Source organism: Siphateles boraxobius, unplaced genomic scaffold (genome assembly GCF_051911475.1).
Source record: "Siphateles boraxobius isolate OS27281-9 unplaced genomic scaffold, OSU_SipBor_1 12, whole genome shotgun sequence".
In the NCBI taxonomy this organism is placed as follows: domain Eukaryota; kingdom Metazoa; phylum Chordata; class Actinopteri; order Cypriniformes; family Leuciscidae; genus Siphateles; species Siphateles boraxobius.
The window spans coordinates 21211150-21238993 of NW_027508722.1; the positions used below are offsets into that span (position 1 = coordinate 21211150).

Here is a 27844-nt window from a genome sequence, read left to right on the forward strand (position 1 = left end):
AAGAAATGGTCCCTTAAACTATTGGCTTCAATGACCCCTATATGTTTAAACGCATTGAAGACCTTTCTCAAACACAAAACAAGTCCCTATTTCATTTCTGGAAGCTGGGTTAAATAAGCAAGCACTGCATTCAGATATCAAATACAGACATTAAAGAATACATGAAAAGAACATTTCAGTAATCACAATGGTAACTTGTATAAATAAAGTAAAATGAAGGAAAAATATTGATTAATACCTTAATTATAATCAATCATTACATATACATTGAAGCAGCAGTGGATTCCAATCCACCGCCTTCAAGGCAGAGTGCTGACTTCTTTAATTCAGTATCTGGTTCAGGGTCAGCAACTAGCATGATTGGCCAGAATGCTTCTGATTGATACAAGAAGTCAGGTCCCTTAGCCCAACGGTATGATTGTGTCAACTCCTTTAAAGACTTTCCGCGGGTAATGTCGTCTGCTGGGTTATTGCCAGAATCCACATACCTCCAGGAATTAACATCTGTGAGGGACTGAATTTCAGCAACTCGAGTTCCCACAAAGACCTTATACCTGCAGGAGTCAGCCAGCAGCCAGCGAAGGACAGTGGTGGAATCTGACCAGAGAATGACTTGCCTGATGGTTACTGTGAGTTCTGTTTGGAGAACTTTAGCTAATTGTGCTCCAATAAATGCTGCACTCAACTCAAGTCGTGGCATTGACATTTGTTTCCTAGGGGCTTAAATTTAGAGCAAGAGTTCAGGAAATGGTCCTTATTGTTGCAATATGGACAGTACGGTTGAAACTTGGGTGTCTTGATTCCTGCTTGTCCTTGAACAGGTGATGTACTGTTAGTGGAGTAAAGGATTGAGGTGGATCTGTCCTTGGTACGATAAGGTGTGCGTGGATCCTTCTTAGTGGTCCTGGTTACCTCACTTTGATAAAGTGCTGCTTTGTTTGAAATGCGCTTAGCCTGAGACTTAAGCTGTAGCCATGCATTGAAATCAGATAAGGTGCGGCACCGATAGGTGCGGTCTGTGCCAGTCTGGAGAATGCCATGGCTAAAAAAGTACTCCACAAAACTGTCACGGTATGATGGTGGCATTTTGCTCAAAAGGCGATCAACATGAGATCCACATCTTAACTCATATCCATTCGGGCCCTCCAGAGTCCTGAGCATCCCCACAAACGAATGTATTGATAATGCGAAGTCGTCGAAAGTTTCAGCATCTCCGAACTTTACAGCAGGAGCATTCAGAATGGCACCTAGCTCACACTGGACTAGTTGGCGTGGTTGACCATATTTATCTTGCAGTGCTTGTAATGCAACTGTGTATGGCCTGGGATCGTGCATGTATGCCTTTGCAAGCTGGAGAGCACTGGGAAGCTTTAAGTGACCCAGAAGCACTTGATACTTGTACTGTTCACTTAAGTGTTGTTGGTTGTTCATTAGATTGTCCAGTGCCATTTAGAGCAGTGCAAAGTCACTTTCACGTCCAGATTCAAAAGTCGGTATGACAGGTTTTGGGACACCATAGGCAGAAGAAGCTAACATCTCTATCCCTGGCGGCTGGGCTTGAGGGATATACATTGTTGTCTGAGCTGGAAAGGCATGAGATGGAACTGGATGAGTGGCTGGGAATTCCATTTGAGTATGAGGATACAGTACTTGGTATGGTTGAGGATGTACTGAAGCCCCTAAGGTTACAGGGTCCGGAGGTGATGCTATTGTTGGAGGCACACTGACAGCTGGTATCTGATGGTGGGTTACAGTGTTGACAGGAGGGGTTGGCTGCACTGTAACTGTAGATGGGTAAATGGGTGCAGAAAAAGTGAGAGCAGTTCTAGACTCTGAAGTGGGCTGAGCTGCTGCAAGAGGGGGTGATGACCATGTCACTATGTTAGGATAGCGCACCTCAGGAGTAAAGTCTGGAGCACTGATGGAAGTTTCAGTTGCTAATGCTGTGGTTGGTAACACATGTGGTGCTGGAGGAGGCAATACTGATGCATCGGATGTAAGAAAGACAGGTTATGGCATGGAATGTGCCTGCATTTCCTGGTCAAAGGATATGAAAATATCACTAGTAGAGGCTCTCTGTTGAGTTGGGGTTGCTTCAGGTAAGTTACTGGTAATGTTAATTTTTGTTCCAGATTTGCTAAGATCATGGGTGTCCTGTTTAAGTAGTGAGGTGACTAGCTTGGCAACCTCAAGCTCATTTTGTACTTTCTTGAGACGCCTTCGTGTAGTGATTTGTTTAGCCAAGACTTCTCTGGCCTTGAGTGCTTCTCTGGCTTGATCATCAAGTCTCTGACATTCTTCATCTGCTGTAGTATCCTCTGCGACCTGACGTTGTAGTTCCTCTAGTTCAAGAGCCTTTAATCTCTCCTCTAGCATCGCAGCTTGGATGTCAGAGAGGGCGTGTCTTGGAGATCTACTTAATGCACTGTGGCGTGATCTGGACGTATCGTTGGAGGGTGTACCAGAGGAAATGGACTTAGAGGAATGTCTAGAAGGTCTCTGTGAAGAGGCGTCAGCGGAAGGTGGAGCTGAGTGCAGGTGTGCAGGGAGCTGGACTTCATATAATCCTCAAGATGGGCTGGGAGATGTCGCTCTCTTTGTGTGCGGGGTCGGGCCGCGGGATCTGCTGTGCTGGCAGTATCAGGATTCATCTCTACTGAAGTACATCCGGCTCGAAGGACCATATACGAGCGTATGGGACACTCAAAGGGTTCAGTTAAGCACTAGTAGAAATGGTATTAGAAGTTTCCGGTTAGAGAAACTGGAGCAAGAGAGAGGGGGTCCCAGCAGAAGGATTTTATTCATATTATTTCGGCCTGTATGAAGTATTACTGGTATATGTGTGTGTGTGGTTTCTTAATCAATCACTCACAGGAACAACAAACATGCATCAGTCCGCTTTGTGTAAGAAGCAGTCAGTCTCTCAACCTATGTACTGTATATGAACTGCCCTCTTATCCTAGTTCAGACATGCCCTGACTTGTCAATGCCCGTGCAAGCGCCAAAGTCACATACATAAATATACCTACAGGGGGCATTGTTGGGCTTTCGTACAGCTAATACTTTAATACTTTAAGATATATGCTGGACATGAATATTAAATTTGCATTATTTTCCTACATTTTTACATCAATAAAAAATGGCTTTTGTACATAGGACATACAGTATATGACATATATGATTAAAAATACATTAATATTAAGCAATTTATATATGTGGATTTTGCAGCATATATGTCCCTTACAATATTCTGTTGGAACATATAAGAATCACAGGTGTTTTTAGCAAACCTTTTCCATATGAGATTCGCGATTGCACTGAACACGTTTGAAGTGCAGGATTCTCTGAGCGAGCCCAGAGAAAATAGAACTGTATCTGAGAGCCCGACACATTATATTTCGCGCGCGGGCAAAGAGATTCGCGCTCGCGCATTATATTAATGTACTTTCGCGCTACAATAATGCGCTCTCGACATTTGACAGGAAAATAACGCCATAGTTCTGCAGCATCCATCTTAGAAGTGGGCGATATAGCCTCAAAATTCTATCACGATATTTCAAGAATATTTGCGATAATGATATTTATGACGATATAGACATTTTTTTGTTGTTGTTGAAAATTTTCTTATTATGTTTATCTCGCCTAAATGTTTGCTCACTCATTGCGTTTTTACAATGTGGTAATTTTGTTGTTAAGAGTTTACACAACACAAGGAAGCTAGTCTTTTAGGTGTGTTTCCTGATTAAATTAAATTCATAGGCTAATAATTCTCATTCATTACAATTAAAGCTATCTTTTGTTGTTTTGACGACAACATTAATGACAGACGCATAGCCTATGGCTGCTGTCACTTTTACAGCCAGTGCATGGATCCATTACTGTTTTCATTATAGCCTACTGTCTGTCACACTGTCACATGCGTTTTATACATAACCGACTCTGTTTATGAGTATACTTACCAAGACCGGAAGTTTTACACAATTTTGCGGTTTTACCCCCATTAAAGCGATATAATCCGCGAAAAATAACTTTAGTTTCTCGCGAGCTGTAGTCTTTGAATGCACGCAGTGCAACTCTCTCAGAGAGTGCGCGAGTAGCTTACTGGATAGTTTAAAATCGCTTGAATGTTTAAACTGATAAGAATTAAGAAGACTTTAAAATTATAAACTTTAGTTACGATGCACTGATGGCCCGATTGTGCCAGAGACCATTCAGTCATGTCCCGACTCCTAAACGCGCGCGAGAGAAGACGCGCGTTGGCAGCCCCGCTAAACACTCAAGTTGTTTGTGAATTTGCTAAATCTTCATCGGAGGCTGACAGGCTGCTCTCGCGCTCAGACAGGTGTTGTTGTTGTGCGCATAGACATCATATAGGTAGACGCCCTATCGACCGCTACTGCCTATTGGCACGGACGAGAATTGGAGCCACCATCTTAAACCGGTCACCCGCTCCGCTCAGTGTAATCTGAATGGCAGGTGAAATGAGCTGTCAGCGCATTAAATTAATCATATCTCACTGAATACTGTACTGATTTTCACGCGTTTTTTTTTGCTGCAAAGGTCATTAATTTAGCTATGATACAGGACACATGGTTCGGCGTATTTTAATATCTATAGTAGGCTTAACAGTAATATAATATTCTGATATAAGATATAAAGTGACCAGACACATGTGTGATGAAGGATATAATGTATTTTATAAATCACACACTATAAATATAATAAAGAAGCAGAAACAGATAGTTGCAGTAAAGTAAGATATTTTAATAAATTGAAGAAACAATTTATGATTTGTGACACGCACATATACACGAACAGACACACAAACAAACACGAACAGACACACACACACACTCTCTCTCTCTCTCTCTCTCTCTCTCTCTCTCTCTCTCTCTCTCTCTCTCTCTCTCTCACTCACACACATACACTTTCACACACAGAACGCAGCCACCGAATCCACCAAACGCAGCCACTTGTAATAAAAATTGAGAAGAAGCTTTTCAACGTGTTTTCATCAGTAATTTCTAAAAATTTAATTCGGACAACATTAAGCCTATACTTTTTTTATTGTATGTGGATGTGGGAGGGGAAAATGTCGAGACTAAAGCCCTATTCGGATTAACTTTACAAGGGTAGATGGAGTAAGTTAATAATGTAATTTTACCACAGGACTTCTGTAATATCAATAGCCAAATCGCATGTGATAAGATATAGGTTATCAATAACACTAGAAGTTGGAGGGGTAACTCAATTTGCGCATCGCTGTCATGCGTGTATTACATTGCTTCCTGATATCATGTGCGCAAACACAAATAACCTATACAACAGGGCAGTTGAATGCTTTTCTGATAACCTAGAAGCTCTTGTAATTATTACTTTAACAGTTACCCCACCTCTCCATGCCGGGTGAACACCGGCTGTTGCAGTAAACCGCATTTCACAACGATTTCAGTACAGTAATAGCAAATATCCTAGCTCCTTCTCGATTATCTGGTAATATTCTATTCACAAAATACAACCAATAGTACGGTAATTTTAAGACTTACTTGTGAAAAGCCCTATTTTGGATGGTCCGGCGATTAGAACAGGAAAATGCTCCACAATGCTCTGGCATCTTATCTGTTGCCACGCAACGAAACTAGGAATACGACCGATTCAAGATGGCGGCCGGATTTCTCGGTTTCCAGCGGCCAATAGGGTATCTAGTCTCTATATGATATCTATGGTTGTGCATGCTAGGGAACGTAAATGTGCCATACGTCATCGCGTCGCTATATCATTGAAATCGCGATATGACACTTTTTTATCATGTTAAAATGTATACCGGTATTATCGTGGACGGTATGATATGGCACACCCCTAATCCATCTTCCCTGTAACATAACACCAGAGCACTGCTGTTTACCCTCACCTCGCAGTCGCTGCTTAGAAGTGCAACATTGTAAAGGGTCTGAAACAGTTTCGCACGGTGCAGCGTAACGTTCGTTCCGAACGTTGTGCAATTAAATACATCGGTATGGCGGTATATAAAAAATTAATATCACAACAAAAATATACACCGGTTTTCGGTATGAACCGGTATACCACCCAGCACTAGCCCACCACTGTTTTGAGGAAATAGAGAAAGCATCTGACTGCAAGTAGTATGATCATTTTGAGTTTTTAACTGCTGTCTTGAAGAAACCGCGCAAGCCAGCTTCTCCCGCTGCTCTGGGTTACTCGCATCCTGAGCACCCTGGTCGCTCGTAAGAATAGAAAGAGTTCAGTTTTCCATGCTGATACTATTTTAAGTATGTTTTAATATCTAATAAAGACAACTCATTTAACTTATCTCGTGTCCAGCCTCGTGCTGTTGCCTCGGTGTAGCTCCTCAGAGTGGTAGTTGGTACGGGTGGTGGGCTACTGGGCTCTGCCCCCACCCCGGCCGGTGACATTTACATGATTGGTATTGTGTTGTTTAGTTGTATTGTATTGATTAGTATTTTATGATGTATAGTTTCTTTGTATTGTTTATTTTTGTACCTCTATGTTTTGTTTTATTTGCTACTGTTTGTAGCGTTTTGGATTTTAGAAAAGCACATTATAAATCAAATGTATTATTATTATTTGAACATAACTTTTTTGACACAAGCTTTTAAACCCTATTGTCAGCTGTCACATCACTGTTGTGCTGTAACTTCAAGTGGCATGTGCCAGCCTCAAAATTCAGCTGAATAGGCCACAACTTCCAGTGGCACGTACCTCTCAAAACTAGGTATGTCACCGGAGATGCCACAACTTCCAACAGCATCTGCCAGTGGCACCAATACAGAAGTTACAGTACCACCAAATGTTAAAATCCGATTAATCTTTGATTTAATTCTCACTTTAGATATCCATAAGAAAACTTAGGTTATTTTCTTGATTATCTGTTACATGTGAAAAGTTGTTTTGTCTCTAGATAAGTGGCAGCACTACCATATACCACTAGATATCGTCAAAATATTTCAATAATTTGGCATAGCTATTGCAACATTTTAAATCAAACCTTAAAAGAGAGAGTGTTTGTAACATTAAATAGAAATATACATGTAATCATTAAATTTAGAGTTAAGATTAATGTTGATTGCCTTATCACAGGCAAGTGAATATAGATGCATTCTGTGTAAAGAGCTTAATTAAAATGCACATTCAAATGCACATTACCCCTGTGATGGACTGGCCATCCATCCAGGGTGTTTCCCTGCTTATGACCTGAGATTCTGGGATGAGCAACAAAAAGGTATAGGCAATAATGTCATGCTCCATTCATGTGGGCCATCAGTTTGACCAATCCTCGATGTAGATTTGTGGAAACACCAGACTCCACTTAATCTACAGGTCATAATGATTTCAGAAGCATACAGAATAAATCAAATATAACATTTTATTTGTCAGGTAAAAATGTATCATGCCAATTACACAATTAAATAAACAATTAGAATGCAATTCAAAAATGATAATGTAATTGCGAATCACATTGTAGCCACCTGGCAATTATATGCTCCTGTCCATGGTTTTACTGCAGCTATATAGCAAATGGCAGTGTTCCACATACAAGACAAACAAATTCAACATAGTCACTCGTGTAACTTAAAATTGATGGGCAATGCCAATGTTAAAGCCAATTCACACCCCACAGAAAACGCCAACAAACAAGTTGACAGATGGATTTAGACTTTTCTAAAAAATAACTCATGTTCACACTGCCCAAACTGACACGACAAACGTTGATTGAAAATGTGTAGTCAGGTGAAAACAAACCCCGACCAAGGCCAACAGGGTAACACACTGATCCGTTTTGTCTGTGCGGTGTGAATTGGCCTTTACATTTATTCCAATTTACACAAGAAACATGGTCTATAGAATGCATAGCATCCACAACCTTTAACCTAAGTACTGCATACAACACTTACAGTAAAGCAGTGGTGTGTTTTAAAGAATACACTCAACTACTCTATGTGTACATGTAGTATCACAAACAACTATAATGTGTGTCCTATGAGCACAATGTGTTTAACACAATTACACGTTTGAAAATACAAAGAAATGCATACATGACAGCGGGGAGACACACAGTGGTACAGTATGCGAGTTCTAAAGACTCAATTTCCCAATGACTGTTCTGCCAATTTCCCTTATACCCAGACCAGAACAAAAGAGTTATAAATATTTACTACACCAATTCTATATTATGGATTTGTTGAACCTACTCTCGTGCCCCAAATGAGCCATGATTATCAGATATCTTGAGGAGACACCACCCAAAGGAGAACAGAATCTTTCAATCTTTCACATAATGTGAAATTGAGACCATTTTACTAATCACAAGAAGACATTTAAAATGATACCGAGCATGAAAGGGAAAAACAAAAGATTCACAAGATACATCATGTGTTTTATATCGCCATTTTTGGTGTACTTTCAGTGACTTTAGTCAGGGGGAAAGCAGGGGAGTAGGAAGAAGGGGATGAATAGATAAGTGAGGAGAGAAGTCTGGGCAAGGCGGTGTCCTATACTCTTTCTTTGAGATCTCTCCAGATTAATGAGCTTTATTGTTTTATTACAGGTTTGGATTCTCAAGTTCAGTCTTAGTGGAAATCCAGCCTTACAATAGATGCAGGGCTTTGACAATGACTACTACTCTTGTTTAGTCAGACGGCAGTGATTAATAGTGGCTTCTCATTTTTAATTCACCAGCAAAAGTAAACAAACCAACAAGAGGATCAGAGAAGAAACAGTCTTGGCACTGGAATTACGAAATTCGCTAAAAGAGGAGAGAAATACAGATGTGATAATACATACAATAAATTCAAAACACTCCCTTCCTACACAATAGCCCCTCAATGGAAAATATTCATTTGATTGCATATATTTTGATACTGTACAGTTCATACTTAACCCTCAAGTGGTGTTCGGGTCATTTTGACCTGGAGAGGATTTTCTTTTTCCGGAAAATGCTAGTTAACGTTACTGTATTTGAGCACCCATTGAAATTGAATGGGGGAAATCGAAAATAAGAGATATATTTAGTGTTCAGGAGCATGTTTGTCATGCTCATGTTCTCACACACACACACACACACACACACACACACACACACACACACACACACACACACACACACACACACACACACACACACACACACACACACACACACACACACACACACACACACACACAAAAGAGTTAATACGCTGAATACACTTTGATATGGAAACCCTAAAGGGACATTTTTAAAAGCAAAAAGCTTTTAACGAGAAAGTTTGCATTCGCTCGCAAAACTTTATTTGTTCTCTCACAAAGATATTTGCGTTTGCTTGAAAAACTTCTGCTTTTTCTCGCAAACCCTGTTGTGTTCTCTCGCAAAACGTGTGTTCTTGTGAGAGACTTTCCTTTGCAAAAACCTTTGCCTTCTCCTGAGAAACTTTGCGTTCGCTTGCAAAACGTTTGTGTTCCCTCGCAAAACATATGTGAAAGAACACAAAAGCATTTTACTTTTGATTAAAATTTTGATTATTTTTCCTCCCATCTTCTTCTGCAGTTTTATTCTTCTGCTGGAGGACCAAAAGTTATATAGTGTAGCTTTAATGTTTTGTGGTAACCGTTTTATAAAAGCTACTATTCACTTGTTTTGCTTTACTGTATTATGAATATAGCCACAGCTGAAGGGTTTCTGCACATTGATGATTATATTCACACAAATATATATTCACCTTGTAGCACATGGTTCCTGCTGGGCACTTGCATGAGGAAAAATGTTGAAGTTCTTCACTGTCACTTTAGAGCAGGGTAGAGAGTCATTCTGAAGGAGCCCTGAGATATCTATGAAAAGGTATTCAGGATTAGTACAACATTTATTAGGGGTGTGACGATAAAATTAGCTCACGAGACGATAAACGTTATTGGGTCCACGAGAACAAGACAAGACGATATTTTAAGACTTTTTTAAAGAAATCTTTAATGACAAAATATGTGACTGAAAGTCACAAAATGCAAAACAATTATGGTGTATTTCGAAATGTTTGAATTGATCTAGGGCTATCATGAATGATTATTTTGGTAATCGAGTAATCGATCGATTATTTTGATTGAGTAATTGGATAATATTTTTTTGTGGTAATAAATATAGACCTATGTAGACATTAGCCTTTAAAATTATTTTAAATAGGCTACATATATACTTTTTTTTAAATATTGTCTGAACTAACTTAAAGTAGACATTACATTTGTTTTTCTGTAGTAGAATATTGTTCCAAATATAAGGCGACCCTGAATATAAGAAGACCCCCCCTTTTCAAGATGTACCTTTTGGAAAAAGGCTTTTTGATACCAAATCTTGTCTTTTAAAGAAAATACTTTATTTGAAACATATTTTTTCATATTTATTTATTTTTATTTTAAACACTTTATGGCATAGCTAAGTTCTCATTCAGTAGATTTAACTATGACAGATTTCTCACCTTTTTTATGCACAGTGACAGAGGCTGGCATTATCCGCATTGCCTGTAACCTATCTGATCCAGGGGGGATATGAATGTTTTTGGGCATGCCATCTTAACATTACACTCTGACACCATATTTCTTGGCTTAATGAGAGTTGTTTGATGACTCGTATTGACACGTATATTGGCTCCCTACTGCTGCAGGTGTAGGCTATTATTGACATGTAAAAGCTAAATCCCGAATATAAGATGACCCCATTTTTTCAGATGTACTTCAATGAAAAAAACATCGTCTTGTATTCTGAACAATAATCAAGCTTACCGTTAGTTCTGGCAGGTCACGTTAGTCAAGCTCGAATCAGCCGACTCTCAGCTGATCCACGTCTACCTACGACGCCTATCACAGCATTCATTTAGCTCTTTCAGTATTATCAGCAGCTATCGCGTTTCTCGGGCGCTAATTACCCTCCTCCATCCCCATCTCCTCGTCTCGTCAGTCAGGATATGGCATTCTGATTCCCCTCTGAATCAGACTAAATTCTCGAAATATGTTGTACATTAAAATATTGAATTAATCTGCAATACATTCATGTTGCTCTCCCTGCTCTTATCCATGCTAGGCTGCATGGATGCGCAGGGAGTTCTTGCCCAGAACAGAACTATACCGCCAATCCAAACTGTTTGCTAACTGTCAATCGAATTTGCCGATAGAGGTCCTGACAGAATGATTTTTACTTCACCACATAATTATTTTTTTATCAGATTATGAATGCAATCTGGGCTGCGTCTAATTTCATTTTTTATGCCCTTCCCTCGCTAACTTCCCTCCGTTTCATTCACTCAGATGTACAGTGCTTAGCATAAATGAATACACCCATGCTAAAGTTGACCAAAAAGAGGAATAAAAAAAAATCATCTTTTGGAAATTGATCTTAATGTCTTAAAGCTGCTGTAGGTAACTTTTGTAAAAAAATTTTTTAACATATTTGTTCAACCTGACATTATGCCCTGACAGTAGAATATGAGACAGATAATCTGTGAAAAAAATCAAGCTCCTCTGGCTCCTCCAAGTGGTCCCATTGCCATTTGCAGAAATACACTGCTCCCGGTCGTCAGAAACAACCAATCAGAGCCAGGAGCCTGGTTCACACGGCAGGATAATAAGGCCGATTTTAGCCCCGATTTACCCCTTCCGACAAACTTAAGGATGCTCCGATTATCGTAAAATAATCTGATCAGACATTCCTGCCGTGTGTGATGTGTTAAGACTGCTCTTGTCTGCTCGGAAGGACATCAGGACCGCTCCGATCTCAAATTGGGGATATCCAACATGTTGGGTTTTTTTGGCTCGATTTCTCCTCGTGTGTGACAAACGAGCACGCAGCCTGTGGACTGTGGCGTGTAGCCAATCAGAAAGCAAGGTGACGAGGCGCAGAGGAAGCACCGGGAAAAAAAATCAAAACAGCCAGCGGCATGGCGCACCAGAAAGTCTGGTGGACGTCGGAGATGGATTCGGTTAAAAACAAACTACAAACTATCGCCACTGCATCCTTTTCGTCCGCCATGATTGTTTACTCTGAAGTCACGTTTGATCTGAAAGGATTTTGCGAGATTTTCCGTCTGACCTAGGAATGCTCCAGAGTCAAATCGTTTTTTGTGTGATGTGTTGATTTTGCCGTGTGGCTGCGCACCACACACTGTACGACCAAAACTGTTAGACCCGTGATTTTTTATCGCCGTGTGTGGAGACTCTTAGGTTTGGAAAAATCGGGCCGACAATTTTAAAATCGTCTCGTGTGAACCAGGCAGTGTCAATCATCGGTCTTTTTCCTTTTACCTCTTTGTTTTATGAGCAGGTGCCACTCGAGAAATTGCCAGTTTAGGTTGTTTCTCCGCCATTAGCACAGCTGCAGCACACCGGCAATCTTGAGTTTGAACGACGGTACGCACTGTGCAAGAGAGGGGTGTGATCACAGCGCGTACACAAGCGTTTGTGTACGCGCTGTGATCACACCCCTCTCCGAGTGGCACCTGCTCATAAAACAAAGAGGTAAAAGGAAAAAGACCGATGATGATAAACAAGCGAAAAAGAAAGAATTAGACAGCCCATTGACTCGGTGTCAAAACTCTAGACGCATAACATGTTGATAAAATGTATTGCAAAATACATAATGATTTGAGGACCAAGTTTGTAGTCAAAGTATGGGCAGGCTATAGTCAATGTAAAGCATATTGTTGATGTTTCTTCCCTATTATTGAATGTGCCATAACTGTTTATCCGCCGTACTCGATGGCCTGCTTACTAGCCTGCTCGTTCACGACAGGCTCTGATGTGGGGGAGGAGCTGGGGAAGGAAGGGCTGTAGCGCAGCAGAGAGCAAGGGGGTGGGACCTGTAAGTGGTGCTTGTTCAAAATTTCAGGCTAAGTCAACGTTGTCTCAAAACTGTCTATTGCAGCTTTAATTTAAAAAAATTAGGAAAATTCCTACCTTTAAGGACACCAATTTTCTTTGTGAAAGAATAATGTATCGTACATAATAAAATGTTCTTCCTTAAGATACAGGGTGCATAAGTCAGTACACCCCTATTTTAAATTCCCATAAAGGCAGGCAGATTTTCATTTTTAAAGGCCAGTTATTTCATGGATCCAGGATACTATGCATCCTGATAAAGTTCCCTTGGCCTTTGGAATTAAAATAGCCCCACATCATAACATACCCTTCACCATACCTAGAGATTGGCATGGGGTACTTTCCATAAGATCATCTCTCAATGCAAATCAAACTAGCTATTAGGCTAACTGAAATAAAACAATGCAAATCTCTAGGTATGGTGAAGGGTGTGTGATGTCCGTAAAGGTTGGATTTTTCCTCATTTTTTAAATTAAGTCATTTAGATAAATTTCCAAAAGATGATTTTTTATTCCTCTTTTTAGTCAACTTTACCATGGGTGTATTCACTTATGCTAAGCACTGTACGTCACTGCCTAAGTTGCACAAGTGCCCACTACTGACGGAACCCTTGAAATGTGTTTAAATGTGTTTAAATCACTTGGAATCCGATATGGAGCTCATTTGTTATTTATAGTTTTTTTTCCTTAAAAGTTTGTTTACGCAGCATCCTATAGGCCAGTATGTATGCTTGGGCTGTTAAAATATATATAAACAGATATGAAATATTAATATATTTATATTTAATATTAAATATAAAAAATACACAAACAAAAATGATAATAATACAATAAACTCTCTGTGTTTAAAGTGCCCCTAATATGCTATTTTAAAGGCTCCTAATTTTGTTTTGGAGGTCTCCTACAACAGGTTTACATCCAAGGTAATTTCACATCACCACATTTTTCAATGATTCTCAAACAACTCAATGGATGAATCAGTCTCTCCAAACCCTTCCTTTCCACGAGCCTACTCTGCTCTGATGGGCCAGATGGCACAGTCTGTTGTGATTGGTCTATCTATAACCTCCATCGCAAGGATGACTTACTCTATACCCTACTAGGTCTAAGGTATATTATGAGATGTTGCAACTGTAATTCCATACCATCAGCATTAACAGGTTCAACAAACCTATGTGTATATTTCGAATTTATTGCGGTGTATATCCGGGATCTGTATCAATAACAGCGCACTAACATGAATGATTGATGTAACATTGTACAACAAATCTTCCTCCATCCTTTATCTTTACTCAAAGTAGTAAGAAAGACAGATAATCTGCATTAGAAACAGTTTAAGGTCATAGTGGCCCACAACTGATTAGGCATAGATAAAAAGTTTGGTTCCGGTTGGTTGTCAGTTGAGGTCATGGGTCGGTAGGGACATTTTTTTTTTTTTGTCCAGTGGCAGCAAGGGATAGGAAAGAAATTATTAATTTTTTTTTTCAATTTTTATTTACAGTAGCGATGGAAAAGCTACTTAATTTTTTCATAACATAGCCTACCTGTACATGTACTCTACCACCTTGTGTGTCCCAGCATGTTACACACACACACGCTGATTTTAAATGTGTGCGCGGGGGCAAACGGGACGTCAGACGTCTCGTGAGTTCAGTGTGGCTGCAATTCATTAAAACTAATCGGTTCAAATGCGTAATTAGTTCGCGAATTGGACGTGTCATTATCGGACGTGTGCGCGTTGTGTGATTTCCCGGCGGTTAGGACATCCCACAAGATTTGTCATCACAGAAAACATTTCATCACAGGATAGTTTTTTCGTTTATTTAAAGTGTGGTTTATATATCAGCTGAATGTGTGGAACGCTTTTCAGAGAAGATAAGGCAACGTATTTTAGCACGATTCCCACCCAGCGGTAATTTAGGAAAAAAGAAATCTCCGAATGCTCCACATGAAACTTCAGTCTGCCGACCTTGCCATCGTGTCGATTTATTTTGATTAATATGTGCGAGGGAGAGAGAGCAAGACAGTGCTCAGTTTTGAGACGGTGAAGCCTATACTTTCACCTGGCTCCACAGAGAGACCGCGCGCGCGTGACCGGGGCTCTCTCTCTATCTCTGCTCGTTCAGTTCATGCACCCTGTCACAAGCGCAGCAGTGCATCTACATGAAAACAACGATGTGTGAACGCCCATGGCTGCCTCGTTTGTTCGCATTGCTGGAGGACAACAGGCTATACAAATACTGTGCTGTACAAAAACATAAATTATAGTTCGCCTCAGAGTTTTTTATTTGTGTATTTATTTAATTTGTATTATTTCTTCCCCTAGCTCATAAAATAAATTTGGGTCGCACATAAATTGACAGGGTCGGTGGTAAACCGTAATCAAACAATTTTTTTTCTTATGCCTTAGCAGAAGTATTTCAGAAAGACAGAAATAACATGAGTTAGCTGGTTAGCCGGAAACTTAGACAATATAAAACACAAAACGTCCCGGGTTACGTATGCAACCCTAGTTCCCCGAAGGGACGGATGCTGTGTGTAATCGCAGTGGGAACGCCCCCCAGCGTAACGCATCTGAAGCATGAATGAAATCAGTCAAAGGAGAAAATGGAGCGTCACAGCAAGTGACGTCATTGACCAGGAAGCTATAAATATCCCCTGAATACACAAGCCGCCAGCTTCTAATGTTACTGAAGCAAGCGACCCAAGGGGACGCCGGGAGTATGGCAGGACACTCAGCGTCCGTCCCTTCGGGGAACTAGGGTTACATACGTAACCCGGGACGTTCCCCTTCAGGGACTACCGCTGCGTGTAATCGCAGTGGGAACGCAATACCCACATCCCCATACGAACAGGTCCCCGTAGTGTATGACTAGAAGACACAAGCCGAAGAGAGAACCTGAAGCCCAGGAGTGGAGCTAAAATCGAGAGAATAAAACCTGACGAAAGTGTGCGGTGAGGACCAGCCTGCCGCATCACAAACGTCCTGAAGAGAAGCCCCTGAAAGAAGAGCTGTAGAGGCAGCCATACTCCTGGTAGAATGGGCCCTGACAGCCAAAGGTGAAGTTTCACGGCCGAAACGTAAGCGAGTGAGATGGCCTCGACCACCCACTTGCTCATCCTTTGCTTAGATGCAGGACACCCCTTCTTAGGTGACCCGAAACAGACGAACAACTGTTCCGATTTCCTCCACAGGGCAGCTCTGTGGACATAAGCATCTAAAGCCCTAACGGGACATAGCAAATTCAATTTTTCCTGGTCTGACGTCAAAAAAGGCGGAGGACAGAAGGCCTGCAGTACTATAGGTCTAACGGAAGTGGTTGGCACCTTAGGAACATACCCTGGTCTAGGACAGAGAAAAGCCTTAACCGAACCAGGAGCAAATTCCAGGCAGAAGGGAGCCACCGAGAGTGCTTGAATATCTCCAATTCTTTTTAGAGACGAGATAGCCAGAAGAAGGATAGTCTTAAGTGTAAGGAACTTTTCCGAAACTTCCTCTATGGGCTCGAAGGGAGCTAGGGAGAGACCCTCTAAGACAATGGCCAGATCCCAAGATGGTACCCTCGTGCGAACTGCAGGCCTCAGCCTCAGGGCGCCACGAAGGAAGCGAGATACAAGTGGGTGTCTCCCGAGAGATCCTCCGCTTAAAGGAGCGTGGTAAGCAGCTAAGGCCGCCACGTACACCTTCAGTGTGGAGTGGGATAACCCTGTGGAGAGACGGTCCTGCAGGAAATCCAGCACTGTACCAACTGGGCAGTTAACTGGGTCCTGCTGGCGCTCTCTGCACCAAGAGGTGAAAAGTTTCCACCTTGCGGCATATAACTTCCTTGTGGCGGGAGCTCTGGATTGGAGGATGGTCTCAACGACCTCAGTCAAGAGACCAGAGTCTACGAGCTGGGCCCCCTCAGAGGCCAAACCCACAGCCTCCATAGTTCTGGGCGGGGGTGAAGGATCGACCCACTCGCCTGAGAGAGTAGATCTCTCCTGATCGGTATCTCTAGGGGAGAGCCGTCGAGGAGAGACACTAGGTCCGCAAACCATGCTCGGGCCGGCCAGAACGGGGCTATTAACAGAAGACTGAGCCCGTCCCGGCGAACCCTCTCCAGAACTCCCGGGAGCAGAGCGATCGGGGGAAAAGCGTACAAGCGTGACCTCGGCCACGGATGTACCGTCGCGTCCAACCCCAGAGGGGCTGGTTGGCTGAGAGAGAACCATAGTGGACAGTGAGATGTCTCTCGGGAAGCAAATAGGTCTACCTCGGCACGACCGAAATGCTCCCATAGGAGCTCCACCACCTCGGGGTGGAGACTCCATTCCCCGGGCCTCGGCCCCTGTCTCGACAGGATGTCTGCCCCCTGATTTAAATACCCCGGGAGATAAATAGCTAGAAAATAGAAAGAATTTTATAGAATAAATAGAAAGAATTTTCCCCTGGGACCATAGAAGGATCTGACGTGCCAGTTTGTACAGCGGGCGAGAACGCAGACCCCCCTGATGGTTGATATAAGAGACCACCGACGTGTTGTCTGTTCGGACAAGGACGTGGTGGCCCCTTAGGTCTGGGAGGAAGTGTTTCAGAGCCTGAAATACTGCCAACATCTCTAGACAATTTATGTGCCATAGACGCTGATGGTCCTTCCACAGACCCCGAGCTGGGCGACCACTCAGGATCGCTCCCCAACCCGTGAGAGAGGCATCTGTCGTTCGCAAAACGCGACGACAAGGAGCTCCCAACACAGGTCCTTGGGACAGAAAGCAAGGATCTTTCCACATAACCAGGGCGCGACGACACCGTCGCGAACTCATGATCATGCGAAAAGGATCTCCCCTCGGGGAGAAACCCTTGGTTCTGAGCCACCACTGTAATGGTCTCATGTGCAGGAGGCCAAAGGGTATCACGTTGGACGCAGCCGCCATGAGACCTAACAGTCTCTGGAACTGTTTTACGGTGGAGGAGTGGCCTAGCCTGACCTGATATACTAAAGGTGGTTCTCTGTAATGGAGAAAGAACACTCTTCTTGGCGTTGAGCCTCAACCCCAATCTTTTGATGTGAGCAAGAACAGCATCTCGATGCCGGACCGCCTGCTGTTCAGACTGAGCTAAAATTAACCAATCGTCTATATAGTTCAGAATACGGATGCCCTGCAGCATGAGCGGAGCTATAGCAGCATCCATACACTTCGTGAACGTGCGGGGTGACAGTGCTAGGCCAAACGGAAGAACCCGATATTGGTACGCTTCGCCCCCGAAAGCGAACCTCAGGAACTTCCTGTGTTGAGTGAGGATTGAAACATGGAAGTAGGCGTCCTTTAGATCTATCGTGACAAACCAGTCCTGGAATCTGATTTGTGACACGATCTGCTTGAGAGTGACCATTTTGAATTTGAGCTTCCCAACAGTGCGATTTAAGAGACGCAGATCTAGAATGGGACGCAGCCCTCCATCTTTTTTCGGAACGATGAAGTACCGGCTGTAATAACCTAACTCCCTGCTGGGTGGAGGAATCCGTTCTATAGCCTCTTTCTGCAGCAGAGTTTTTACCTCCTGTTCTAATACCAGAGCCTGCTCGGGGCCCAGCACAGTAGGCAGAACCCCTCTGAACCGAGGTGGACGCGTTCTGAACTGAATAGCGTACCCGTTCTTTATGATATTCAGGACCCACTGAGAAATATTGGGAAGCATTTCCCATTCCGCCAGGAACTCCACTAAGGGAACCAGCCTCTCGAGGCTGGCCTCTGGATGAACATCCCGAGTGACAGACGCAGCGCCCTGTAACATACTGGCAGGAAACAGCTGGTCTGAGCACTTCACAACCCTCCTCAGAGGGGGCGAGCGTCCCTCGGGAAACCGCTCGCCGAGTCTCTCTACGCCCTGTATAGGCAGGGTTAGTAGAACAGACCCCTGAGGGCATCGAGAAAGACAGGGCACCGTGATCTTGTGCGGTTTAACTCAAGTCTTTCCCGATGGGGACCACCCTCAGAGTCCTGACGTTCACCACGTCAGGATTTTTTCGACGCGGCCTTCCTAGCGACAATGACTGTCCTCAGATCAGTCCTGCCCCGAGACGGCCGCGCCGGAGAGCGCCCCGCCTCGTCCCTCCAGTCTCTCTGCGGGGGGGCACGAGACGCAACACTCCGTTTCTGCTGTGCTCTTTTGGAGGTCGAACTCGACGGCTGGGACTGCCCACGTTCAGCAGCCCCAGTGACACGCACTTTAAGAGGGATGTATTTATGAAAAGCAGCTGCCTGTTTTTTCTCTTCCTGGAACCTCTCCGTGACAGAAAGAAGAGCGTCACCGAAGAGGCCCGCAGGCGAAACGGGAGCATTTAAAAGGAGAGATTTGTCTTTCTCTTTCATGGAGGTCTGACTCAACCATAAGTGCCTTTCTGTGGCCACCATGGCTGCCATAGACCGACCGATAGATTTTGCGGTCTCTCTGGTAGCACGAAGAGTGAGATCGGCAGTCTGCCAGAGTTCGCTAATCATATCAGCGGAAATTTCCCCCCCCTCGCACGCATCTTTTAGCAGGTCGGCCTGATAAGCCTGCATAATAGCCATCGTATGTAGACAAGCAGCCGCCTGCCCAGCCGCCGAGTAAGCCTTGCCCACCAGCACAGAGGTATTTTTTAGTGGTCTCGATGGAAGAGCCGGTGCTTTAAGTGAAGATGACGAAGCCGGCGAGAGATAGCTCGCGAGCGTCTCCTCTGCCTTCGGCATCGTAACATAACCAACAGATTTAGCACCAGAAATGTTACCATAGGCATTAGACTGATTAGTGTAAATCCTGCTAGAAACCGGTCTAACCCAGGACTTTGAAAACTCAGCATGAAGGTCTGGGAAGAACGGTAGGCACCGGCGAGAAGGTTGAGGTGATGCAGACAGAAATCTATCGTCTAGTTTACTTTTATTTCTAGACTGCTGTCTATCAGCTGGCCAATCGATACTAAGTTTTTCAACAGCCCGAGATAACACATCCATCAAACCTTCATCATTTGCAGTATAATGTGGCAAACTAGTTTCCTCAGATGCAAAGCTTTCGACATCCAGCTCCTCAGAACTGGACAATCTTAAATCAACATCATCATGTGCCTCCACCCGGGCAGAAGTAACCGCCGCAGCGCGTGCTTCCAGAGCCGGGTGAGAGGCACTGGATCCCGCCGGAGAAAGCTGAGATAGGGCGGGGCCCGTCTCAACGTCGCCGGTGAGATCCATCTGCGAGCCCCAAGACAAACACAGCCGCTTTGCCTCAACAGAAGCGGGACCCGAGCCTCGGGGTGCTCGCAGCATACCGCTCTCCTCGAAGAGCGATCGCCGCGAGCGCAGAGTTCTCAGAGGAAAACGCTCACAATGCTCACAATCGACTCCCTCGAGAGCCGACTGGGCATGCTGAACTCCCAAACAAGCCACACATAGCTGGTGTGAATCCCCACCCGTGATGTATCGTGTACAGGGGGAAACACACTTCTTATACTGCTCGCTCATATTCTTGGTTTTTTATATATATATATATATAGTGATAAACTCCTGACAGAACAGACAAACACAATCGAGATTTCAGTTCACACACACAGAGCGCTGCTGAAGTAACAGAAGCTGGCGGCTTGTGTATTTAGGGGATATTTATAGCTTCCTGGTCAATGACGTCACTTGCTGTGAAGCTCCATTTTCTCCTTTGACTGATTTCATTCATGCTTCAGACGCGTTACGCTGGGGGGCGTTCCCACTGCGATTACACGCAGCGGTAGTCCCTGAAGGGGAACTACGTATTTTGAACACCAGATATACAATATATACATCAATGATTATCCATACTTACAACGTATAACACTGGCGGGCATTATGCAAATGTATTTTCTAGTGACGTAGAACCGTAAGGCAGTAGGATTCGAAACACAAACGACTCGTTAAGGTGGTTCAGGGTCAGTTCTTTCTTTTGGGAGAGAATAAATGTATTTATCATGCATTTTCAACTTTACAGAACGTTTACATTCAGAAACAGCTATATTAAACACTTCATGAAAGGGAATATTCGAAAAACCATAATAGTGGCACTAAAGTCAACTTAAGGTACAAGTATTAAACATGGTTAAATGTCAAAATAACACCATCTAGACTAGAATTGTTGGGGTTGGGAGTAAATTAAGCGCAAACTGCTTTGACATCACAATCATGGTACATTATGGTCTATGGATCTGCCTGAAGTGTACATGTTGAGTAGGCTCCCTCAATCAAAATCGAGAGGTCAAGTGTCTGTGCAAATAAATTATCCTCGTCCATTTGACGAATTTGAACATCCTTCAAAATGGCGGTGAGGATTCCCCATGAGGGGAATTGCTTAGGGAAATTTGCGAGTGTTCTAAAAGTGGAGTTAAAAACGCAGCCCAGGACTACATTATCATGTGACCTACCAGCATCAATTGTGTCTCATCAACACTTTTCACAAATCCTCTCCTGTGGCCTCATCATATGCACCACAGTATGCACACTTCAGAATCTTGCCGGAAGAAATAGGTCATCCGGGTACTTTTTGTCTGCTCTTTTATGAGTAGGCTACTGTGAATTCAGAAATATTTTTTTTGTCAAATACTGTTTTTCGCCTACTATATAGTAGGGAAGTATGTGAGTTCGGGTGCAGCCCATCTCTGACTCAACTCCTTTGTGCTGATATCACAAGACAGCTTTCACCTCGACGAAAAATGTCATCACGATTTAATATCGCAGAATATTTCAGCTGCTGAATATCACAGCCGCCCATTTCAATTCTTGTCATCATAGCCTCACACAGAACGTGTTCATGAAGTGCAAAATAAGTGGAAAAGACCAGTTTAAAGATGATGAATATCTTTTTGATATGAGCATGGCATTAATGCTCAAAGTGTGGAAAAAGCAGTGAGATACAGAGGTCACAGTCATTTGTCTAGCACGTTTCCATTTAAAAAAAAAAAGAGTGTTAGGCCCATTTTGTTCTTAAAACAAGGTTTCTCTGAGGTTACTTAATAAAACATACCTTGCATGCTGAAGAGAAATATGATGTCACCACCCTTGATAAACTCTCTTAGAGTCAGATCATCTTTCATAATGACATATGGATAGTCCGAAAAAATACCCACATATACAGTCTCACTGCCAATGGTGACTCGAGTTCCATTATTTCGAGGATTGTCCCAGTAAAATCTGCCATCTGTTACAACAAAATGTGTCTTTTAAAGAGCCATTTAAAGTTAGAGATAACAATGTATTTGATCTTTAGCCAAGTAAAATTCTGCAAATAAACACATGTGACAGAAAAATAATCAAATTCTCACTGGGAGATGCCGAAGCAGGGTCAGTGGTAATGCTTTGTTCTAAGGACATGCGTTTCTGCATGTGTGGATTCTGGTCAAGCATCTGGAAGGTTATTTGTCTCCATCGACAAGGCCACTGCAACTGGTCATCATGTGCACCAGATACCAGACGAACAAACATGGCAAGAAAATTCTGATCCACCACTAATGCAGCCTGAAATCGATAACCATCACTGGAGTAATACAATGGACTCGCAAATATCCCGTTGTTCAAAACCTTTTCAGAGTCCCTTATCTGCCATGTGTGGGGACACTCCGTCTCTGAAATATTGATATCATCCAGTGAGAAGCCTCCACTGGAGTTTCCAGCTCCTTTACGGACTTCAAATACAACTTGGAAGGTTTTATTTGCATTCAGTGACACATGATGCAGTTTCCAGTAATTACCAGGGAGTTCTGCAAGAAATTAAAATATAAAATTAAACATTTTAGGAACATTTTAAAAGCAAGGTCAACTCGTGTTTTTTCCCCTTTAATATTACAGTACTTGTTACAGGAAGAGACAGACCTGTGATCTGATCCATAAGTCTGAGAGTTCCTCTGTTGTCTGTTTCATTCTGGTACTCTCGGATCCAGATGTTGAGCTGGTCAGACTCATTGCCACTGTGATAGTAGTAGAACTGCAGGCACTGGACTTTGCAGTCTCTTTTAGGGGTCATTGTCTTGCTATCAATTCTTGCTGTGTCCCCTTCCTTTCTCCCCTCAGCGCTGAAGTGCATGAAAAAAGACGTCTCTGCAGACATGAAAACAGGAGTATAGTTGTGTGGAACTGGGTGGTACAGTGACTGCAACTGTGGATGGAAGTGAAGCATTTCTTTTTGGGCAATTAGTATAGTAAATAGTAAAGTATAGTTGTAGCAATGTTCAGGGAAGAAGGAGGCGGGAACCGGCAAAGATTCTAACAAACTTTATTTAAAATAAAACAAACAAACCAAAATACCGCCAGCAGCCCTTCGCTGACGACTGCTGGCAACCGAAAATAAACATAACTGCCAGCAGCCCCTCGCGGATGACTGCTGGCTAAAATAAAATACAAATACAAAAACCAAAACACAACGTAAAACCAGGCCTGTTCCTCTCTCGATCATCAACGTCGCTCCTCCTTTATGCTTCCGCTCCTCCGTGAGAGATGCGAGACCGGTGTGCTTCACAGGTGTTGCTCATTAGCAATCGCACCACCGGCCTCGCGCCGTTCTCTCACGTACCTCGGCCATCCTGTTCGCCACAATAGTATTAAAGTCTCTTCCTGTGATGTCAAAACCGACCTTTTCCATTTATTGACTGACTGACTGTAACGGATCTCACCATTTTGTTCTTTGCTCAAGTAGGTGTGGTCAGTCACATCGATGCCACTCACTGACTCAACTCTCTGCCAGCCATAAACAGCAGAACATACACTCATCTGACACAGAGATTCATCATCAAAACTGCAGTGTTCAAGGAAAGAGATGGAGGAAGCTGTAATGTAAACAGACAAACACTGAGACAAAATCAATTCATTACAACTTCCCATTCATGATGACATGTTTCCCTGGTCTCCCTTACATCAGACTTCAAGCTCTACTGAAATATTTAACAACCACAAACTGCAAAATGAAACCAATGTGTGTAAAATACTCACTGCATTTATAGAGTTTGTTGAGGTCAATCGCATCATATTCACTGATGTCCAGGCGTTGACCAATCACATCTTGGAACTCAGGAAGCTTGGTAATGATTGTGGATCCATTACCATTACTGAAGGCATTTTTATCATAATGCATCACAGAGTAATAGTCATATGGGGAGGTGGTAAAATTATCGCTGTTTTTATTGAAATCTGTCACATGCCCTGAAAATAAAGACTCTTGCCGTTATTAATGTAATTGTTCATAAAGAATGGCTTATTTAAATGCTGATAGTTAATTGGGCACTGCAGTCAGTATGTTAGTGTATGTCTGTATATAACTGTTTTACTCTTTTCCTTAAAAACAAATAAAGTTAAAAACAAAATAGTAAAAATACATGGCAACCTTTTATGATATTTTTAAAGTTGATGGTCACATAATCATCTCTGTCATATCTTGACTGCTCATGCCAAAATCCTAGTGCATGGAGAAACTCATGCTCGACAATGCCTTTTTTTCCACAGTTATTTCCAATGGAAAGAGTCTGGCCTCCAGGAGATAAGCGGCCGACATATGACCAACACCTGCAAAATAAGCGAGAGATAGCGGTACATTCACGCAGAACATGGTGCATTAATATTTTGACTGGTAGTGTAAAAGAGTTTATTAACTCATGAATGTTTTATACTATACATTATAGTTTAGGCTGTATCAGAGAACAGTGTATAATACCACATAATAAAAATAAATAAAATATATATAAGAAGCCAAAACTGATAGATGGATTCAATAAATATACAACTATATTGCTTGTTCAATTACAAAAAAAAAAGGCTGTATTACTGTAATAGCTAACATTATTTTGCAACATATTGTATTGTTGCCACAATTGATAACTTTTGTCTTTTTTTCTTATAATATGTTTTACTATACTATTAGAGATGTAATTTCTGTTTCTCGTTTTTTCAGCCAATATATTCAATCTTTACTATCAAAGATTTCAGGTACCATCCAAATGTAAGGGATTTAAATTACTGTAATAAAACCTAAAAATAAATGTGGATTACTAACTGGAAGCATACTTTACCCTTGAAGACTCTCCACAGAGATGTAAAATTCTTCTGCTGCTCTGGGCTTGAAGTCAATACATGATTTCAGTCTGAACTGCTCAAAAGCTCTCAGAATGACTCCTTTATAGTTCATACCTACACAATCAAAAATACATGACGGATGAAAAAAAGTCTAACTAATTTAAAAGCTAATTTATTAAACTGTAAGTGAGAAATCCATGTTTTCTTACTGAGATTCACACTCAGCTCATAGGGGACGGGAATATCCCACCGGTACTCATTCCCAAGAACGGCACTCTTTTGATTAGGCTTTAAAGCAGATTTTTTTTAAGTATCCTGAGAAATATTATAATTTTTCTGAATTATCCAATATTCAATGTACTTTGAGAATTTCTTAGAACAGAACTCACCACCATGATGTCTCCTTCTCTGAGATTTAAACCTAGCATTCAGTTTTAAGTAAATATGCTTGCATTCAGTTTACAGTATTCAATTTAGAATAATGATTTATGAACAAAAACAGAAACTATGTTAGCTTACTGCTAATATAAATGTACTCTAGTTCTTGATATGATATAGTAGTTTTACCTTTGTTTATATCTGGAATGTCCTTCCATTCCTGAGTTCCTTTGAGAAAAATATAATGAAGAAAACAAGACGACAGAGAGGAAGTCCAAAAATAGAATTGAGTGCTAGACAAAAACATAAATTTAGTGAAACAGTCTGAAAGTTAAATGAGAAAAAAAGAGCAACCAAAAATTTCAGACTGTAATCACAACAGGATCTTTTACACTGTGCAAGACATATTACAATAACATACAACAGATTCATCTCAGTGATTGTGCTGTACTTACCATTTATATCAGATTGTGGCTGAGAACATGAGATATGAAAACAATACTCAGACATCAAGAAAAGTGTTTTTAAAAATCAACAACTGCATCACCTTTAAAACGACAATGTATTATAACATAAACCTATCCAACCTACCATTGGTGATGCAACACAAAGTGCCAAAGCCAAACTCAGCAGAAGAAAATCACATAACTGCATTTTTCCTGGGAACCATAATGATCACGTTTTATGAATGATGTTTTATTATTTGCATTAAAAATTGCAAGCAAAATGCAAGGGATACCCAAAGTATTTAATAGCGTTGATTAAATCTCAATTACATTAAAGACCACGAAATTACGTGATTAAAAAATAAAAGGGAAATACATACCAGTTTTCGGTCATTAACGACTCAAGTTAAAACATAAAACTGCTTGACCACTGAGCTTGGCAGGTAAATACCAAGTCAGTGTCGCTTGAAGTCTGACAGGTTATTTAAACACGCAGTTTTATTTTGTTCTTCCTTATACTGAGCTCCCATTGGAAGCCAGACACACACGCATGCATACGCATGTAGCTACGCACACGCCCGCACATACACACACGCACGTACACGTCACAAAATGTCAGAACAGTGCATTCATAGGCTTAATTTGCGGGTGGGACATGTCCCCACCACTTTTTGCCAGGGTCGATTGTTTCCCCACCACTTTTGAAACATCTCGCGGCACGGATGTACCAATACAAATAAATGAAACGTTTCCAGTTAACTCCAGTAGAGCATTCATTTTGTTCGTTTTTTAAATAAGAGGCGATCTGACATGTGTTGTTTTTAAAATCAAGTGACCAAAGTGCTTGTTGCCGCTGCTATCAGTGGCGCGGATCCAGTGTTCTGTTGTGACTCGTGTAGCCTATACAGTCTTCACACGGACGCGCGCTTCATCCGCTGCGGAAAGACTCTCTGTTCCAGGGGTCACCAACCTTTTTCATTTGAGAGCTACTTTTAAAAAAAGATAGTGGCCGAGAGCTACTCATGTAATAAACCTCTTAAATAATGTTCATAACTCTAATATTAAAAACTAGCTGAATCTAAACTGTAGACCTAAAATAGTTTGTGTTGGCCTATAGGCCTATGTTACCCTTAAATGTCAGAGAAAATAACCGAATCAGAGATTAATGTTTTTTAAAGAAAATTGTACTTTGCATATTAGGCTATACTGTAAAAACACAATTATAGTTGATTTTATAGTGCATCTTAACTAGAGATGAGATGGCATGAAAAATTAATTTCATGATTATAGTGACCAAAATTATCACGGTTATCACAGAATCCTGTTCAAAAAGTACAAATACTACACAATAAAATCAATTTACCATGTCACAAACCCCCAAATAACAAATATAATTACCATTAATATGCACTTTTTGTTTACATAAACATTAAAATAACAACATTAAAAATGATGGACAGATTTTAAAGGAGTGTCTTGCATATGCGGAGTTTGACATTCGAGCCAGGGGGGGCAAAAAAAAAAAAAAATCATTGTAGCAGCTGGGACCTGCATGGCCTATCAATTGGGGAACTCAGCACTAGCACATATTGACAAAACAAACATGCTAAATAAACACATATTTATTTTTAACCCAAGAAAAAACAGTACAACAATACAATCATATTTGTAAACAGGCAGAACTTGGCATAAACAGCCACTTGACTTCGCATCGCATCTTCGTTCGGACACAATTAGGATCAATGAAATGTGGACCACTTTTGCACTGTTAAAATATTATCTATATTATCTATTAAACGAAAATATTTTTTTAAGTTTTTCTTTCCTTTTTTCAAAACATTGTGGCAATGAGAGTGATTAAAAAAACAAGCTATATTTCGCATTTTGTTGTAGGCCTACTTCATGAAACATTTAAAACATTTTGAGAGGAAAAAAATTAACAGTCACACAATACTTTCAACTTTTGAAACACATTGTGGCAAAGTTAGGCTATATTTCACATTTTGTTGTAGCCTACTTCATGAAACATTCAAAACATTTTGAGACACGGGGAATGAACAGTCACACAATATAGTCTCCACATTTGAAACACATTGTGGAAAT

General features: G+C 41.7%; 2 protein-coding genes across 2 annotated transcripts in view; one reads left to right on the top strand and one right to left on the bottom strand.

The window, feature by feature from the left end:
• Nucleotides 1-2759: 2759 nt before the first annotated feature.
• The window catches only part of apoc2 (apolipoprotein C-II), a 165241-nt gene continuing 140156 nt past the window's right edge, over nucleotides 2760-27844 (top strand). The window contains exon 1 of the mRNA XM_077211679.1: nucleotides 2760-2763. The gene's annotated coding sequence lies outside the window, so the exon portion shown is untranslated. The remainder of the gene's footprint in view (nucleotides 2764-27844) is intronic.
• On the bottom strand, nucleotides 7300-26215 carry LOC143714412 (meprin A subunit beta-like). Its single transcript, XM_077205559.1, has 16 exons — nucleotides 26122-26215; nucleotides 25887-25954; nucleotides 25751-25769; nucleotides 25485-25523; nucleotides 25307-25338; nucleotides 25127-25205; nucleotides 24914-25031; nucleotides 24232-24410; nucleotides 23841-24050; nucleotides 23525-23677; nucleotides 22728-22952; nucleotides 22181-22615; nucleotides 21883-22056; nucleotides 9738-9846; nucleotides 8734-8785; nucleotides 7300-7353 (listed from the first exon to the last, which is right to left on the bottom strand). The coding sequence occupies exons 2-16, from the start codon at nucleotides 25947-25949 to the stop codon at nucleotides 7300-7302; spliced, it is 1941 nt and encodes a 646-aa protein (XP_077061674.1). The 5' UTR covers nucleotides 25950-25954; nucleotides 26122-26215.

Excerpts from the sequence above, each read along its gene's own strand:
- LOC143714412 (XM_077205559.1), bottom strand. The coding sequence starts at position 25,949 with ATGCAGTTATGTGATTTTCTTCTGCTGAGTTTGGCTTTGGCACTTTGT. Across the intron at positions 25,339-25,484 it reads CATTCCAGATATAAACAAAG|GTTTAAATCTCAGAGAAGGA; the intron begins GTAAAACTACTA and ends ACTGAATGCTAG. Across the intron at positions 24,411-24,913 it reads TCTGTGGAGAGTCTTCAAGG|GTGTTGGTCATATGTCGGCC; the intron begins GTAAAGTATGCT and ends CTTATTTTGCAG.